The sequence below is a fragment of the Rattus norvegicus genome, chromosome 6 (assembly GCF_021556685.1).
Source record: "Rattus norvegicus strain SHRSP/BbbUtx chromosome 6, alternate assembly SHRSP_T2T, whole genome shotgun sequence".
In the NCBI taxonomy this organism is placed as follows: domain Eukaryota; kingdom Metazoa; phylum Chordata; class Mammalia; order Rodentia; family Muridae; genus Rattus; species Rattus norvegicus.
In genome coordinates this window covers 129,978,523-129,994,449 of record NC_141539.1, presented here as the reverse complement: position 1 = coordinate 129,994,449, position 15,927 = coordinate 129,978,523, and the positions used below count along the sequence as shown (strand labels likewise).

Sequence of the window (15,927 nt, the reverse complement as noted above, 5' to 3'; positions counted from 1 at the left end):
AGCACAGAGGGACTGAGGCTAGGGGCACGGTGCTTTAGCAATGGTGCTACAGAGCCAATAGGGACTCTCACCTGTCACATCAGCTTGCAAGAAGGAAGGGAGGGGAGGGAGGTCTAACTGACCCCGGGACAGAGGACTTGGAGCCAAGCCTGCCCTTCCTGCAAGACTAGCTCAGCCTTTTGCTCTCGGAGATAGAATCAAGGGTACAGGGAGCCTTCCAATGGACACTGTGCTTTGCTCTAGCCCAATCCCCTCCCATCTGCCTCTCCCCACCCCATCTGTGCCTACGCCACTGTCTTAGGGTTTCTGTTTCTGTGTTGAGACGCCATGACCAAGGCAAGTGGGGAGGAAAGGGCTTAGTTTTTGGTTTACTGTGCTCCATCATTAAAGGAAGCCAGGACAGAAACTCAAATAGAGCAGTGTCCTGAAGACAGGAGCCGATCCAGAGGCCATGGAGGGGTGCTGACTTGCTTTCCATGGCTTGCTCAGCCTGCTTTCTTATAGAACCCAGAACCACCAGTTTAAGGATGACACCACCCACAATGGGTTTGGGCCCTCCCCCATCAAGCACTAATTAAGAAAATGCCCTATACCTGGATCTTAGAGAGGGTTGTTCTTGTTTTCAATTGAGTTTCCCTCCTTTCAGAAAACTCTAGCTGTGTCAAGTTGACATAAAAGTACCCAGCACAGTAATGGGGGAGCCACCCCTGAGAGATGCACTGCCCAGGCTCCCATGTGTTAGCTTCTGCCTGGGCTAAGCCAAGAGAAGGCTGGAGTTTGCCCCAGTAGCCTGTTCTGCTGGGTGAGGCCTCCTGTAGTTACAGTGTCTCCTTTGGGTTGCAGGGCCTGTCACCTCCATGCCAGGTCTGATGGTGTCACCATCTCCTTCTCTCTGGGTCCCTTTTTTCCTGTGGTGACTCATTGGTTCCTTTGCTCCATTCCATCCATAAGGAATTTTTTTCAATTTATTTGTTTATGTATGTATGTATGTATGTATGTATGTATGTATGTATGTATGTATGTGAGTACACTGTCCCTGTCTTCAGACACACCAGAAGAGGGCATCAGATCCCATCACAGATGGCTATGAGTCACCATGTGGTTGCTAGGAATTGAACTTGGGACTCTGGAAGAGTAGACAATGCTCTTAACCACTGAACCATCTCTCTAGCCCCATAAGGAAATTTTTAATTACCTCTCAGTAAACTGTTCAAAGGACACCTAAGTCACAAGTATAGATCAGGAAAAGCAGTAAAAAGAAAATAGAAGAAAAGGATGTTTATTAATTTTGAGAGCAAGAGCGCATGTAATAGATTTACTTAAGATATTTTTGGGGCTGGAGAGATGGCTCAGGGGTTAAGAAGCACTGACTGCTCTTCCAGAGGTCCTGAGTTCAAATCCCAGCAACCACACAGTAGCTCACAACCATCTGTAATGGGATCTGATGCCCTCTTCTGGTGTGTCTGAAGAGAGCTACAGCGTACTTATATAATAAATTAATTAATCTTTTTTAAAAAAAAAGATGTTTTTGGAATCTACTAGAATCTTCCACAGCATTTTAAAAAAACGATTTTGTTTTTATTATGTGTGTTTGTGGGTATGTGCACATGAGTACAGTGTACATGGAGGCTGACAGGGTAGGATTCCTGGAACTGGAGTTACAGTGCTTGTAAACCACTCAACGCGGGTGCTGAGAACTGAATTCAGGTCCTCTGCAAAAGTAGTATGTGCCTCTAACCTCTGAGCCATCTCTCCCAACCTGGAAAGCATTCTTTTAAAACTTTATTTAACTTCATGTTTTTTAAATTGACACTGAGTAATACCCACATTTATGGGCACAGTGTGCAAAGTCAGTGCAGGTGTGTAGGGTGTACTGTGTTCCGTATCTCTCTCCTGTGCTCAGCATAGCTTCCCTCTCCTGTGCTCAGTGGCCCTCTGCTTGCTGTCTTCATGTAAGGAAATTTCAAGCTCCCTCTAGTCTAGTTCTTCATAAAATGTGCAAAAGGTTATAGTGAGCATAGTTTCTTTTTAAAATACTATTTCTACTTGGGAATTGAATATACACATACGTGTGTACATGTATGTGCAATATGTGTGTATGTATATGTGTGTATGTATATATGCATATATTATGTAATATATAATGAATACATATATATCTATATATGATTTATTAGTGTGGCTTACAGGCTATGGTCCAACTAGTCCAACAATTGCTGTTTACCCACAGAAAGTCCAAAATCCAGTAGTTGTTCTGTCCATAAGGCTGCATGTCTCAGCTGGTCCTCAGTATATTCTAGAATCCCAAAGACTGCAATGCTAGTTAAGGAATGGACTTGCCGGGGGCTGGAGAGCTGGCTCAGTGGTTAAGAGCACTGTCTGCCCTTCCAGAGGTCCTGAGTTCAAATCCCAGCAACCACATGGTGGTTCACAACCATCTATAATGGGATCCGATGCCCTATTCTGGTGTGTGTGAAGACAGTTGCAGTGTACTTATAATAAATAAATAAATAAATAAATAAATAAATAAATAAATAAATAAATAGAAGAAGGAGTGGACTTACCAGTCAGAGTGAAGGCAAGCAAGGGGGGTCGGGGGAGGAGAGAGAGAGAGAGAGAGAGAGAGAAAGAGAGAGAGAGATTCCTCCTTCCATGTCCTTTGTGTAGGTGACCAGCAGAAGGTATGGCCCAGATTGAACATGGATCTTAAAAGTGGGTCATCCCAACTTCAAAAAACTTAATTAAGAAAAGCTCTTTCATGGGTGTGTCCAGCCATTTGGGTTTTAGTTATTTCCAAATGTATCAAATTGACAAGCAAGGGTCATGTATAAGTGGTTGCCTGCATGTATGTGTGTACACTGTGTTCATGTCTGGTGCCCACAGAGACTAGAAGACATTGGATCTGGTGGAACTAGTTTCAGATGGTTGTGAACCGCCAAGTCTCTAACTGCCAGTTGGTGCCGGGAACCAAACCTGGGTCCTCTTTAAGAGCAGTAAGTGCTCTTAACCCCTCAGCCAATCTCTCCAGTCTTATGTTTGACTTTCCAGCTGTCAGCTTTTTACACTCTCTTGCCTCTCTCCATCGGCTAGACTTCAGACTGTCACATGGGGTCTGTGTAGTATTGGGGATCTCTGGATAGAACTCATGGGCCCACAAGCTTGGATGGGAAACTGACTCCACGCTCCCCTCTACTTGACCCGGAGCTGATGGTTTTCTGGTACTTACACAGGCAGCAGCAAAGCCCCTCTGCTATTAGCAAGGCCTGGCATTCTGTCATGTGTATTTTTAGTTTATGGTGCAGCTGTCACACATGTCTCCGAGTGTCGGTTATATTCAATATTCTTTCAGACTTACGGGAGTTATAAGATCCATGGTTGTTCAGATCGTGTGATTTACTGCGTTAATAAAGGTATGTGTGTGTGTGTGTGTGTGTGTGTGTGTGTGTGTGTGTGTGTACCAAATTTGGTTTTCAGTATTTGGTAACTGGGCCATATTATGGCTGGTTTTCTTAACTTCTTTGCACTTGAGAAGGACCTTACCCTCCCCCAGCCACACATGCTGTCCTTATGGGCAGCTGTCCATCCTGAACGCTGGCCAAGGCTGTGTCTGTTTGTTTACTGCTGGGGCTGCAGCGTCAGGTGGGCTGGGCGCCGCATTAATGAAATTCCTTGGTGTGGCGGTTTTGCCCAAGAGGTTCAGATCCCCTGAACTCTGTCTGCCTGCAGCTACACCAGTCTGTGTGAGTGCCAGCTGATGCTGGGCTAAGCCCTGCCTGCTGTGAGGCACACTACCAGGTCACTAAACCATCACACTTCTGCCTGAGAGCACTGCCTTTGAAAGGGTTCTTCAAGACCCAGGGGTCATTCCTGTCTTCTGAGGCCATGGGGATGATTTTTCTTGTCCCCGCATTCCCGGCTTTGCAAAAAAGAAAAGCAGGCTTCTCGGAAGCTAAACAAGGCCCAGCAGTTTGGAGCCACAAAGAACCAGAGCGGAGGCTAGCACACGTGAAGGCACATTTCAAAAGAAGCATTGAGGGAGTGGCTGCGGGTGTGTATTAAGTTTCTAGAAAAATGTCAGAACAGTTCTAAAAGGAAAACAGCTCTCTGGGGATGAGCTCTGGATTAGCAGCAGCCAATCCTAGTGCGCAGCCTGCCCTCCACCATCCACAGCCCTCCACCGCCCTCCACCGCCCTCCACCGCCCTCCACCACCCTCCACCACCCGCCCATGCCCATTGGCCTGCACTGCTGGCATAGCCTTTGTCTCCGTCTCTTTGTCTGCCACAGATTCCTCCGCCCAGTGCCATGGGGATTGGGGGCCAGCCAGATTCCTGGCCAAGGCTTTTGGAGCGACTTAGTCATGCTAGGAAAGGGTTTTGGTTATTTTTTTAAGTTGTAAAACAACGATGGTTGGTCTTTCCTGAAATATTTCACAGAGTGTGAGATTATGAGGAAGACAGTGCTAGGGAGACGACGGCTCAGCTAACCGCTGAGCACCGCTCTTCCAAAGGACCTGAGTTTGAGTCCCAGCACCCCTGTAACTACAGCTCCATAGGATCTGACCCCTCTGCCCTCCATGGGCACCCACATTCACATGTACACACACACACACACACACACACACCACACTCATAATTAAAAATAAGTAACTAGTTTAAAAAGTAAATAAAAGTAAGAGAAGAAAAAGACCCTCAGTGGTGATCTTAACCCCCTGTGGATGGATGCTCTTAGCCAAGTGGCTTCTGAGGCCACAGTGGCTCTTCCCATGGGAGAAGCCTCAGGCCACATGTGTGGACAATGAGGCCTTGGAGGGGCTGGGTCACTTCTATACACCCTTAGTCATGTGGGCCCAGTAACGGAAGTCTCCAACCTTTTTACCTGAGTGGAGAGGATTTTGTTTTTGCTTTTGTTTTTTGTTTTTTTTTTATTTTTTTATTTTTAGAGCTGATTTTTTTTAAAGGTTTATTTATTTCTGCTTTATGTACGTCTGTTTACCATGTGTAGTCATACAGTGCCTGTGGAGGCCAGAAGAGGGCTTCAGACACCCCTGGAACTAGAGTCACAGGTGGCTGTGAGCCACCATGTGGGCTCTGGGAACTGAAACCAGGTCCTCTGCAAGAGTAGCCAGCGCTCTTAATGGCTGAGCTATCCCTCCAGCCCTCTGTTGGTCTTGTCTGGTCTGGTCTTTCCTTCCCTCCCCCCAGTCCTTTTTTTATTTTATTTTCTTTCTTTCTTTTCTTTTCTTTTTCTTTTCTTTTCTTTTTTTGGAGACAGGGTTTCTCTGTGTTGTCCTGCCTGTCCTGGACATAGAACTGACTTTGTAGACCTGGCTAGCCTTGAACTCAGCTATCCACCTGCCTCTGCCTCCTGAGTGCTGCTGGGATTAGGTGTAGGATCGTAGCTGCTAAATACGTGATCTTGCTTCAGTTCTTGGTATTATGTCCTCGGCCTTCACACTCCCAGGCTCCTGCAAGTTTGCATTCTGCCGGCAGCTGTGGCGTCTCCTCGTGCACAAGCAGGCTACCTACCACACAGTACATGCGACCAAGTCCCTGGGGTCGGGCATGGCGGTTGCTCCCAGTTTCCTATCAGTTAGCAACTTCACTTGATTAATTTTTTTACTTAGCAAACAGAATGATAGATTTCACGATCCATGGTATATATGGAATCCTACGTCACTGTACCTTCTCATGCTCACCTCCCCAACTTCCAACCTCCCCTACCCCCTCCACCCCTCAGTGCTTTCTCTCCTCATCCCAAGAGTCTCCCCTCTGTTTTCATTACATGTGTGTGGTATATATGTGATGTGTGGTGTGCATGTGTGTGTGTGTGCTGTGTGCTGTTTGCTGTGTGCTGTGTGGTGTGTGTGTGGTGTGTGTGTGTCTATGTGTGTAGTGTGTGGTGTGTGGTGTGTGTGTGTGGTATGTGGTATGTGGTGTGTGTGTGTGTAGTGTGTGTGTGATACAATTAAATGCATTTTTACAGACTCGAGAAAGCATGTGATATTTTAGATGTTTTATCTTGCACTCTCATGTCCTAAGTATTTTGCCATTTTAAATAGCACAGGCGGGACGAAACTCAGTGGTTGAGTTTCCTTCGCAGACGCACAACCTCGTGTTCTATCCCCAGCACTTCGATAAAACAAAACAATGGGAAAATAGCATGGGGGTGGTGTTGGATGGAGTGAGTGTACCCATTCTGGGCTGCTCCTGCCAGTGCCCTCGGGCTTCTTGTGCAAGGCATCATGGGAGGCTGGCAGATAAGTCAGACCCAATCTCATTACTCTACATGGAATGTGGATGTAAATAACCTTAATCCAAAGCAGGCTCTAGTCGCCGTCAACTGACATGTAGCACCGGAATACAGAGAAGTTTTGTCCCAGCTTAGTGGGCTTTTAAGAACAGTGAACAGGTTCACTGTACAGGGTGAGCTTAGGAGCGGCAGCCCAGCCAAGGGGACTGCAGTGGGTGGGTGGGTGGGTGGCTTGCCCAGATGGCAGGTGTCACTGGGGAGCAGGTGGGCTTTATCAGAGGGGCTGTGTCAGCTGATTGCCTGTGTCTGTGGGGAGCCCCCGCCTCCCCAGCATGAAGGGACACATATGAGGACTGCTGGAGGCCCAAGCTGGTGTGAAATGGGGACACCCACCACAAGCTCCCAAGGCCCTCTCCTTGCCAGGTTAATCTCAGGAGTGTTCTGGGTTTCTGTGGGTTCGGCTGATGCCAGAGGCAATGCTTCTTCAATCGAGGGCGTGGACTCATTCAAATCAAGCTCACTTTCTCCCACAGGCTCTGTTTGTGAGCTTTGAAAGTCTCCTGTAGGGGGCCTGAAAATACAGCTAGGAAGCCAGCCTGCTCCCAAAGTAAGGAAAGGGACAGAGAGGTTACACGCCAAGGGGATGTCTCTACCAGCCTACTGTTCCCATGGCAGAGCCTCTGGGAACTTAGGATTGACAGTTGTGCCAAGTGGAGCACTGGTATGCTGGGAAGAGTCTCAGGGGGAGGGGAGGTTGTGCTGTGCCTGCTGCCTGGCCTCTCTCTGTAACCTCTGACCTCGTGTGTGCCTCTTCCCAGGCTATACAGGCGCCATGACGCAGCAGCCCCAGGAGGACTTCGACAGGAGTGTGGAGGATGCCCAGGCATGGATGAAGGCAGTACAGGAGCAGCTTCAGGTCAATGACAACACGAAGGGGCCCCGAGCGGCCCTGGAGGCGAGGCTGCGAGAGACAGAGGTAGGCAGTGGTCTGGCTTTGTTGGCACTGAGGCGTCCGCACCCCTCCCTAATCTGAGGGACCAATGAGTTATTCACACTCTGACCTGTGTTCAGATGTCCTGGTCATTTTGTTTAAATGTGTATTTAATCAGGTGGTCTGGGGCTAAGGCTGAAGTTCTGATTTTCCAGAAAGTTCCACAAGATGACCCTGCTACTCATTTATACTTTGGTCACAAGGGACAGAGACTGCGTTCTGTCCCTTTCGTCCCAGGGTGGGCATCTGTGCTCCTTGAATCTAAGGCTTCTGCTGCTACTTCCTCCAGTGGGGAGGGTTAAAACCCTCTGGTTCAAGGTGGGAGAGATGTGTCTGACCCTTGCAGAGGGTTAGAATTAAGTTCCCAGCAGTCAGGTCTGCTAGCTCACAACCGCCTGAAACTCTAGCTGTAAGGGTTCTCTTGTATGTATTTCGGTCTCTGCAGGCACTTGTGCTCACACGCACGCACGCACGCACACACACACACACACACACACACACACACAGAGAGAGAGAGAGAGAGAGAGAGAGAGAGAGAGAGAGAGAGAGAGAGATACATAAGTAAGATAAGTAGCACAGCCTTTAATCCCAGCTCTCAGGAGGCAGAGGCAGGCAGATAATCTGTGAGTTCGAGGTCAGCCTGGTCTACATAGTGAGTTCCAGGACAGCCAGGGCTACACAGACAGAGAAACTTTGTCTTGAAAAAAACTGACAGACAGACAGACAAACAAACAAACAAAAAATTATTTTAAGAGGTGAGAGGACTTTGGAGAGATGGCTCAGCAGTTACGGGTACTTGCTGTTCTTTCAGACCCAAGTTCAGTTCCCAGCACCCAAGTTGGGAAGCTCCAGGAGATCTGACCTTCTGGCTTCCCAGGACACACATGGAGCATACACATACAGGCACACACATGTTGGTTTAGTGACAGACACATCCAGAGGTGTGCTGTGCCAGTCTCCCAGGTGGCTTCAATCCAGTCAAGTTGACAGAGGAGATTGACCATCCAAAGAGTCTTTGTTGTTTTCCTCTAAAACTCGCCATGGTTTCCGGTCTACAGAACTAAGCTTCGTCTGTGTTAGAAGTCCTTCATATCTATGACCTCCCTCCCCCATTGTCACCCCTCACTAGCTCCATACTCCTCCTCCATTTCCTGTCTCTAAGCCTTAGCCCACAGACTGCATCTCCTCAGAATACCCATCAGCTTGCTGTGAGTGAGCATGTGAAATGAGAAGTAGCCAGTCCTTTCTGACCCTACTAGCTTCCGGGCGCCCCCCTGACCATTGCTGTATTGCCGCCAACAATTCTTCCATTCCTCAGCATCACTGTCCCCCAGTGCTCTCCCTCAGCTGTCACCTGAGACCTTGCACCTGTCAGAGTTGTGAGCGAGGGCTGAGAGGAACATAGGAGGAGCTGTTGGCCAGGCTGGTGTGTATGTCTGTGTGTGCATGTGTGGATCTGTGTATTTGTGTGTATTACTGTGTATAGGTGTCTATGTCTGTGTGCACATGTGTGTCTATGAGTGTGTGTGAATGTATGTGAATATATGTTTGTCTGTTGTCTGTGCTTTGAGTGTTTGTGTGTGTATGACTGTGTGTGTATGTGTCTGAGTACATATATATGTCTGTGTGTGTGTCTGGGTGTATGTATGTATGTGTGTGTATGTATCTGTGTATATATGTATGTGTGTGTTTATGTGAGCATGTGTATGTCTGTCTGTGTGTGTCTCTGAGTGTATGTCTCTGTGTGTGCATGTGTGTGTCTTATATTTGTGTATATGTGAGTATGTATATCTGTCTGTCTGTATATTTGTGTATGTCTCTGTGTATATGTATGTGTCTATGTGTGTCTGTACACGCATGTATATGTATATATGTGTGTATGTCTGTGTCTGTGTGTATGTCTCTGTATGTATGTATATGTGTGTATGTAGGGGTCCGTGTGCATGTGTATATGTGCATGTGTATATCTGTCAGTCTATGTTTGTATGTGTATGTCCCTGTGTGTATGTATGTATGTATGTGTCTGTGTGTGACATGTGTGTATATGTGTATGTAAGGATCTATCTGTCTGTATGTATGTATGTATGTCTCTCTATGTGTGTATATGTGCATGTGTATATGTTTGTCTGTATGTTTGTGTATGTATGTATCTGTGTGTGTGTGTGTATATATATACCTGTGGGTCTGTATGTCCCTGTATGTATGTATACATGTGTGCATATGTGTATATGAGTATTGTGCTCTCATGTGTGTGAATGTATGTGTATGTGTGTGTCTGCATGTATATGTGTATATGTATGTGTATACATGTGTGTGTATATAATACATGTGTATGAATGTGCATGTTCATGTGTATCTCTCTGTGTGGGTATGCACTCAGCCCCGGAAGTAGGAAGAGGACCACCTGCCCTGTAGCTCGGACACTGGGATGTGGCCATACTGTGGTCACTGACTCCCAGATCCCAGCTCACTCTGTTCACTCTCCAGTCCCAGCCTTCTTGGTCCTGAGCTTGAGCCCCATCCTCAGATTCCTTCTAGGCCCCTTCCTGATCAGGTCACCTTGGCACTGCTGGGGTCTGGCTTCCAGAGGCCATGTGTGAGCATTCCTAGCTATGTCTTGTTTCTCCACCTTCACTCCTCCCCTTCTCCAGTTCTGGGCACCATTCCTGTGGGCATCAATGCTGCCTCCTTCAAGAAGCCCTCTCGCATTTTCCCCAGTCCTTCTTTTGTAGGTGGTTCTATTGTAACAAGGTCTGTGATTCTCTCTCTATAGCTCTCCCTCTGTCCTGCCTGTGATTCCCAGAGCAGGCCACACTGTCTGGCGCCATGCCCAGCTGGTGGTCAGCTAGAGTTGGCTGGGTTGAGGGGAAGCCCTTGACTAAGTCTTGCCATCTAACTGGCACCCATTCTTGTCACCAGCTGCTTGAAACCAGCAGACTGAGGCTGTCACTCCTGCCCTGCCCCTTGTCGGACTTTCCCGGGATCCCTGCTTGCTGGCGAGGGACCTATGCTGAGTGGACAGAATGGAGCCCTCAGGCCTCAGCAGGGTGGGTGTGGCAGAAAGAGGGACCAACTCTTCCTCCCTGGCCCCGCTTTCTCTGCTGTGGCCTCAGCCTCTCCTCCCCTCAGGTCACAGCAAACGGCTCTTCCTACTTGGTGAGGGGCAGGGGCAAGCCTGCAAGTTTGGGGAAGGGAGGTTGTTAGGTGTTCTCTCTTCTGGGACCTTTCAAAGAAGCATCAAGATTAGATGTTTGGGAAGAGCAGAGGGTCTCAGGTGCTTTCATAATCCCCCAAATCCAGCCTATAACTCTCCCGTGAGAGATGGGCAAAGGCAAGATCACCGGTAGGGAGGTTGACTTTGGGGAAGAGAACTTTGACCTTACCACTGTGATCTGGGAGGTTGAATCTTACTTCTTCCCCAAGTTAAAGGGTCTCTTGGTTTGCAAAGGCTAGTGGAGTCCATGGGGATTCAGGAACCTAGGACCTTCCCGCTTGCTCTTGTCTCTGGCTTCTGTAGGTCCTCAGCACCCTTAGCTGTACAACGAGTGAGCGATACATCCACCTTGCAGGTGTGAGGACTGTGGACTCTCCTTCATACATCTGGCCATGAGAGATGCTGTCTCCTGATTTTGTTACTAATCAGATCAAATCTCTGCTTGGCAAAACATTCATACCCAGCCATGCTGCAAGACCCTGTCCCTGGAGATGGGCAGCAACCTGCTTGCTGGATGTTCAGTCTAGAACAGTGGTTCTCAACCTGTGGTTTGTGAACCCATTGGGGGTGAAATGACCCTCTCACAGGGGCCGCCTAAGACCATCGGAAACCACTGATTTTTACATTACCTTCACCGCAGTAGCAAATTGGAGTTATGAAGTAACAACAAAAATAATTTTATGGCTGGGGGTCACTTGATGAGCTACCCTAAAGGGTCACAGCATTAGGCAGGCTGAGAACCCCTGTTCTAGATCATTCTGCAAATGGCCCTCACATCTTTGTCCTATCTTGGGAGGTATCGCTGTCTTCCTTGTTGCTGATTATTACTGAATGGGACACAAAGGTTCTCATCTGAGGCTGACACAACAACTGCCCAGAGAGGGTGACTTGCCACATCCTGCCACCTCACAGAATGAACAGAACCTCTTCTCTCTTGTAAGGATGCTCCCCGCTCTCTGCTCGACTTTGTCCCATACAGACATGGGTGACATGGGGACTCTTTTAAGTTTCACTCTTTATAGCAATGTATGAGGGGAAGTCTCCATATTGTCATCATGACTCTTGCCGACCTGGCTATCTTTTATCCTGTGGAGCCAAGAAGAAGGGGTGGGGACTACTTACGTGTATTGGGGTCTGACTATGCGACAGTTGACAAAGTGTTTACTTGCGTGCGCTGTTGATACGGTTAAAAACAGGATGTAAGTTGGACACGGCAGGAATTGTTGTTGCCCCTGGAGAGAAAGGACTGCATAGAGTAGCCCTGTGGTCTGCCTGAGGTCACACACACCTTCCCAGAAGGCCACACTTGAATGTCAGGAGCCCTTCCTTCTCTGTCCACTGAGAAGGAGCAGAGATAACCAGGCTGCCCGGGATTGTGAAAACTGACAACTAATCTTGAGGTTAGACCAGGGGAAGCTGCCAACAAACTAAGTAAGGCAATAATAAAAGATAATAAAATAGATCTTATTGTCTATAAAAAACAATGTAATAATGGTGGACAGTTACTGATGGCCAGTGTAATCGGGCCAGGCGACAGGCTAACATGGGGCTTACTGCAGCCCTGGTGTTGCCTGTAATTATTACCTCCCTTCCTGTCACACCCTCGGGTGTACAGAGTCATGTGGTGAAGGCCACCCTAGAGTGATCTTTTTAGTCCATGAATGGCCCTGGAATATGTCCAGTCACCTGACAGTATGCTAAGCTTATGTCTGTGACTAACAACCAATTGTGGTGACAGTAGCCGAGGTTAACTGCCTGCCGTGCTTCTCTCTCATCTCGGGAGAAGCTGAAGGCCAGAGAAGATAGAGGATACAGAGCCTCTGTGAGAGGGTGCAGCCCTGAGAGGTGATGGGGTGCAGGGCTGATGAGGTGGATCAGGAGGGTAAAAGGGCTTACTGTGTGTCCCAGTTTCCTTCCATGACTGTGATAACACACACCATAACCAAAAGCTACTCAGAGTGGAAAGGGATGATTGGCTTATGACTTCCAGGTCACAGTCTACCACTGAAGGAAGTTGAGGCAGGATCCCACAGCAGGAGCTTGAAGGACAATCATGGAAGAACGGTTTTGCTCTCCGTTTCTCTTTCTCTGTCTCTCTTAAAGCTCAGGCCCACTGTTTAGGGATTGGTGCCGCCCATAGTGGGCTGCGTCCTCCCCCATCAATGGAAACTCAGGACAGTTCCTTCGTAGGCATGGCTGCAGGCCAATCTGCTCTGGGAGATGTCTCAGCTGAGATTCCTTGGATGAGTCTAGTCATTATGTCAAGTTGAGAGCTGAAGCTGTCATAAACCCAATGACGTGAATTTAATTCCAGGGACCCACAGTAGGAGAGAACAGATTCCCAAAAGTTGTTGTCTGACCTTACATGTGTACTGGGATACACATGCCTCCATACTAACACACACATGCACATGCACACAAATAATACATTAAAAGAGAGAGATAAGGAGGGAAGAGGCTGGGAGAGACAGGCGAGGGACAGATATAGGATGGATGTAGGCAAGGCTCTGGGGTGTCCTTGAGTGAGTCATCCCTAAAGAATGGACTGTACCCAAGGGAGCAGGACCTTGGAGCAAGGGCAAAACAGTGTGACCACTTTTGAGCCTTGACTGGGTAGGGACTGAAATGGCCTCTGACATCAGACATGAGGGTGTCACTTCATGGCCACCTACACGTTGACATCGCATGCACGGTGATGTACACTGCCTGTATGTGTTTTCTTCTGAGTAAAATCTGTGAGGTTGGCCTGCTCGTACCATCATACAGGCTGAGAAAGGCTCACCCCAGGAGAGGGCAAGCTTTGTCTGAGTTAGAAGCTGGGCTCAGCTCAGTGGTCAAGAACAAGAATAATATCCAGAGCCCTCTCTCTTTCCCCAAAGCCCTCAGCGGCTTCCTCAGGGGCACATCAGAGGGGTGTAAGGCCTTAGGCTGAGCTATAGCAACTCTGGCCTCGAAATCCAGCTCTTGGTGCCGGTCCACTGTCTGTGCCCGGTGGTGCCGCGTCTAACCCCGGGAAACTGCGCTGTTGTACCCACAGAAAATCTGTCAGCTGGAGCCTGAGGGATGCATAAAGGTGGAACTGGTCCTGCGGGCAGCTGAGGCCCTCTTGGCAACTTGCCAGGAGGGCCAGAAACCTGAGATCCTGGCCCGGCTGAGGGATATCAAGTCTCAGTGGGAGGAGACGGTCACCTACATGACTCACTGCCACAGGTAGGGACAGTCAGGGGACCTCACCGCCACATCACCTTGGGACCCCTGGCTGAGTGACTATTCTTCAGACTCAGGGATCCTGGGAACAACATGTCCTCTTTGGATTTGGGCCAGCGCCTCTTTCTCATAAGAGACAAGCATAATGGTGACAGAGGGTGGCTGCTGCAAACTCAGTTTGTTGCACCCGCAGTCCTAATAGGCTCCTGGATGTGTCCTCTTTGTAAAGGCAGACATAAGAAGGCCTGGCCCTGACTAAGAAGATGGCTCAGTGGGTAAAGTGCTTGCCGCGCAAGTATGAGGTCCTGAGTTCGGATCCCCAGAGCTCTTGTAAATCTAAGCATGGTAGTGCATGAGAGATCAGAGCTTTCTGCCTTCCAAACCCTGCCATCCAACATTGCAGACAAATGTCTCAATGCCAGCTGCCAGGATAGAGCCATTTCCACACTAGAGAGGTGGAAACTAAGGCAGATGAAGGGGCAGGGCTGCCCTACCCTGAGAATTCACCCAGGTCCTTCATCCCCCATTCCTACGTGGTGGCCACTAATTGACCCATAGGTATTTCTTTCTTTCTTTCTTTTTTTTTTTTTTTTTTTTTTTTTTTTTTTTTTTGGAGCTGAGGACCGAACCCAGGGCCTTGCGCTTGCTCTACCACTGAGTCAAATCCCCAACCCCGCTCCCAATAGATATTTCTTTTCTGCCTAATATTAGGCAAAGTCCCAATCTTCCCCTAATTGCCTTCGGGCAGCATATTCTAAGGGCCTGGGGCCACTGTGGGTGGAGTGAAGGATTTGTATACTGGTAGCAGTGGAAGTTCAGAATGGGAATCTAAGGTCCTGGTGGCTCAGAGCCACCGGGACTTCATCTCCCTAGCAGGAGGCTGAGGGTCCACGTGGGATCTGGGCGTGACCTCATTTGGGAGATTACTCACAGGACAGGAGGTCTCACCGGAAAGAAGGAAAGTCTGGAGTGTCACCGAGCACATCCTGTCCCCAGAACAAAGTTCCTAGAATCTGGGAGGGGTCAGTGACAGGAGCCAGCAGGCCGGCCTCTCAGTCCCACCACCTCTGTCCCACAGTCGCATCGAGTGGGTGTGGCTGCACTGGAGCGAGTACCTGCTGGCCCAGGACGAGTTTTACCGATGGTTCCAGAAGATGGTGGTCACGCTGGAGCCCCCCGTGGAGCTGCAGCTGGGCCTGAAGGAGAAGCAGTGGCAGCTGAGCCACGCCCAGGTGCTGCTGCACAATGTGGACAATCAGGCTGTGCTCCTGGACAGGCTGCTGGAGGAGGCGGGCTCCCTGTTCAGCAGGATCGGGGACCCCAGCGTGGATGAAGAGGCCCAGAAGAGGATGAAGGCAGAGTACGATGCCGTGAAGGCCAGAGCTCAGGTCAGTGGCAATGGCTCCATCATCCAAACACCTACCCACCCCGTCCGCCCCTTCAGCCTCTGCTGCTCACTCATGGAGGGTCAGTCCATCCGAAACCACTTTCCCCTCAATCTCCTGGCCTGTCTGCTCCCCTCTCTGAGGCATAAGCAAACCTCCTCAGTCTACACACTCCACCTCTCCAACCCACCCGCTCATTCGTTCATCAGCCTAGCATTCCCCAACGATTTACCTCTTAGCCGCCCACCTGCCCATCCACTCGCCCATCCAGCCATCCTCTCGAGCGCTAACCATGTCCATTTGCTTTCTCACCCGCCACCGTCTAATGCCCATCTTCACCCTCATCCATCCAGCATCTGGTTACCCATCCAGCAGCCTCCCGTCCCTTACATAAGCTGGAGTGGCTTAGAGCTTCACACACACACGTGTATGCTTAACACATGTGCACAAACTGACGGGTTGTGCTGTTCCTGCCCCCGGCGGTTTTCCTTCAGCCTCTATCCGTCTCCTTCCCACTCCATGTTTTTCTTCCCTCTTGGTTTCTCTCCTTCATCTCTACTGCCGTTCTTTCCTTCTTACCCCAGTCCTTCTGCCCATCCCCCCACCCTCCCCCCACCTCAGCCTGGATGTGCTTTTGCCACAGTTCATTCGATTGCTGTGTTAAATGATTGCTTTTTGGAAATTCTGATTTTCTTCACACCCCTTTCCTTCCTTTTAACAAATGTCCCTTGGCCTGCAGCGGGGTTAGGTTCTTCCTTGTCATTAAGCATGTGTGCCTAAAAGTGGAAGCATCAGGGGTGGTCACTCAGTGTCACTGTGTCTCCTGCATGGGTGGACGCTGAGCTCATCTCCTCAGGGCACGGTGTGCATCCCCATGGC

General features: G+C 49.1%; 1 protein-coding gene across 8 annotated transcripts in view; it reads left to right on the top strand.

Moving 5' to 3' along the window:
- Positions 1 to 15,927, top strand: part of Syne3 (spectrin repeat containing, nuclear envelope family member 3) — a 91,558-nt gene that overhangs the window by 27,805 nt on the left and 47,826 nt on the right. For all 8 annotated transcript variants that reach the window (XR_015621831.1, XR_015621830.1, XR_015621829.1 and 5 more), the window contains 3 exon segments: positions 7,070 to 7,227; positions 13,494 to 13,666; positions 14,742 to 15,051. Coding sequence is in view for 5 of the 8 variants with exons in the window: in XM_087552960.1 (XP_087409086.1) it covers positions 7,084 to 7,227; positions 13,494 to 13,666; positions 14,742 to 15,051 (627 nt within the window). In the remaining 3 variants the exon portion in view is untranslated.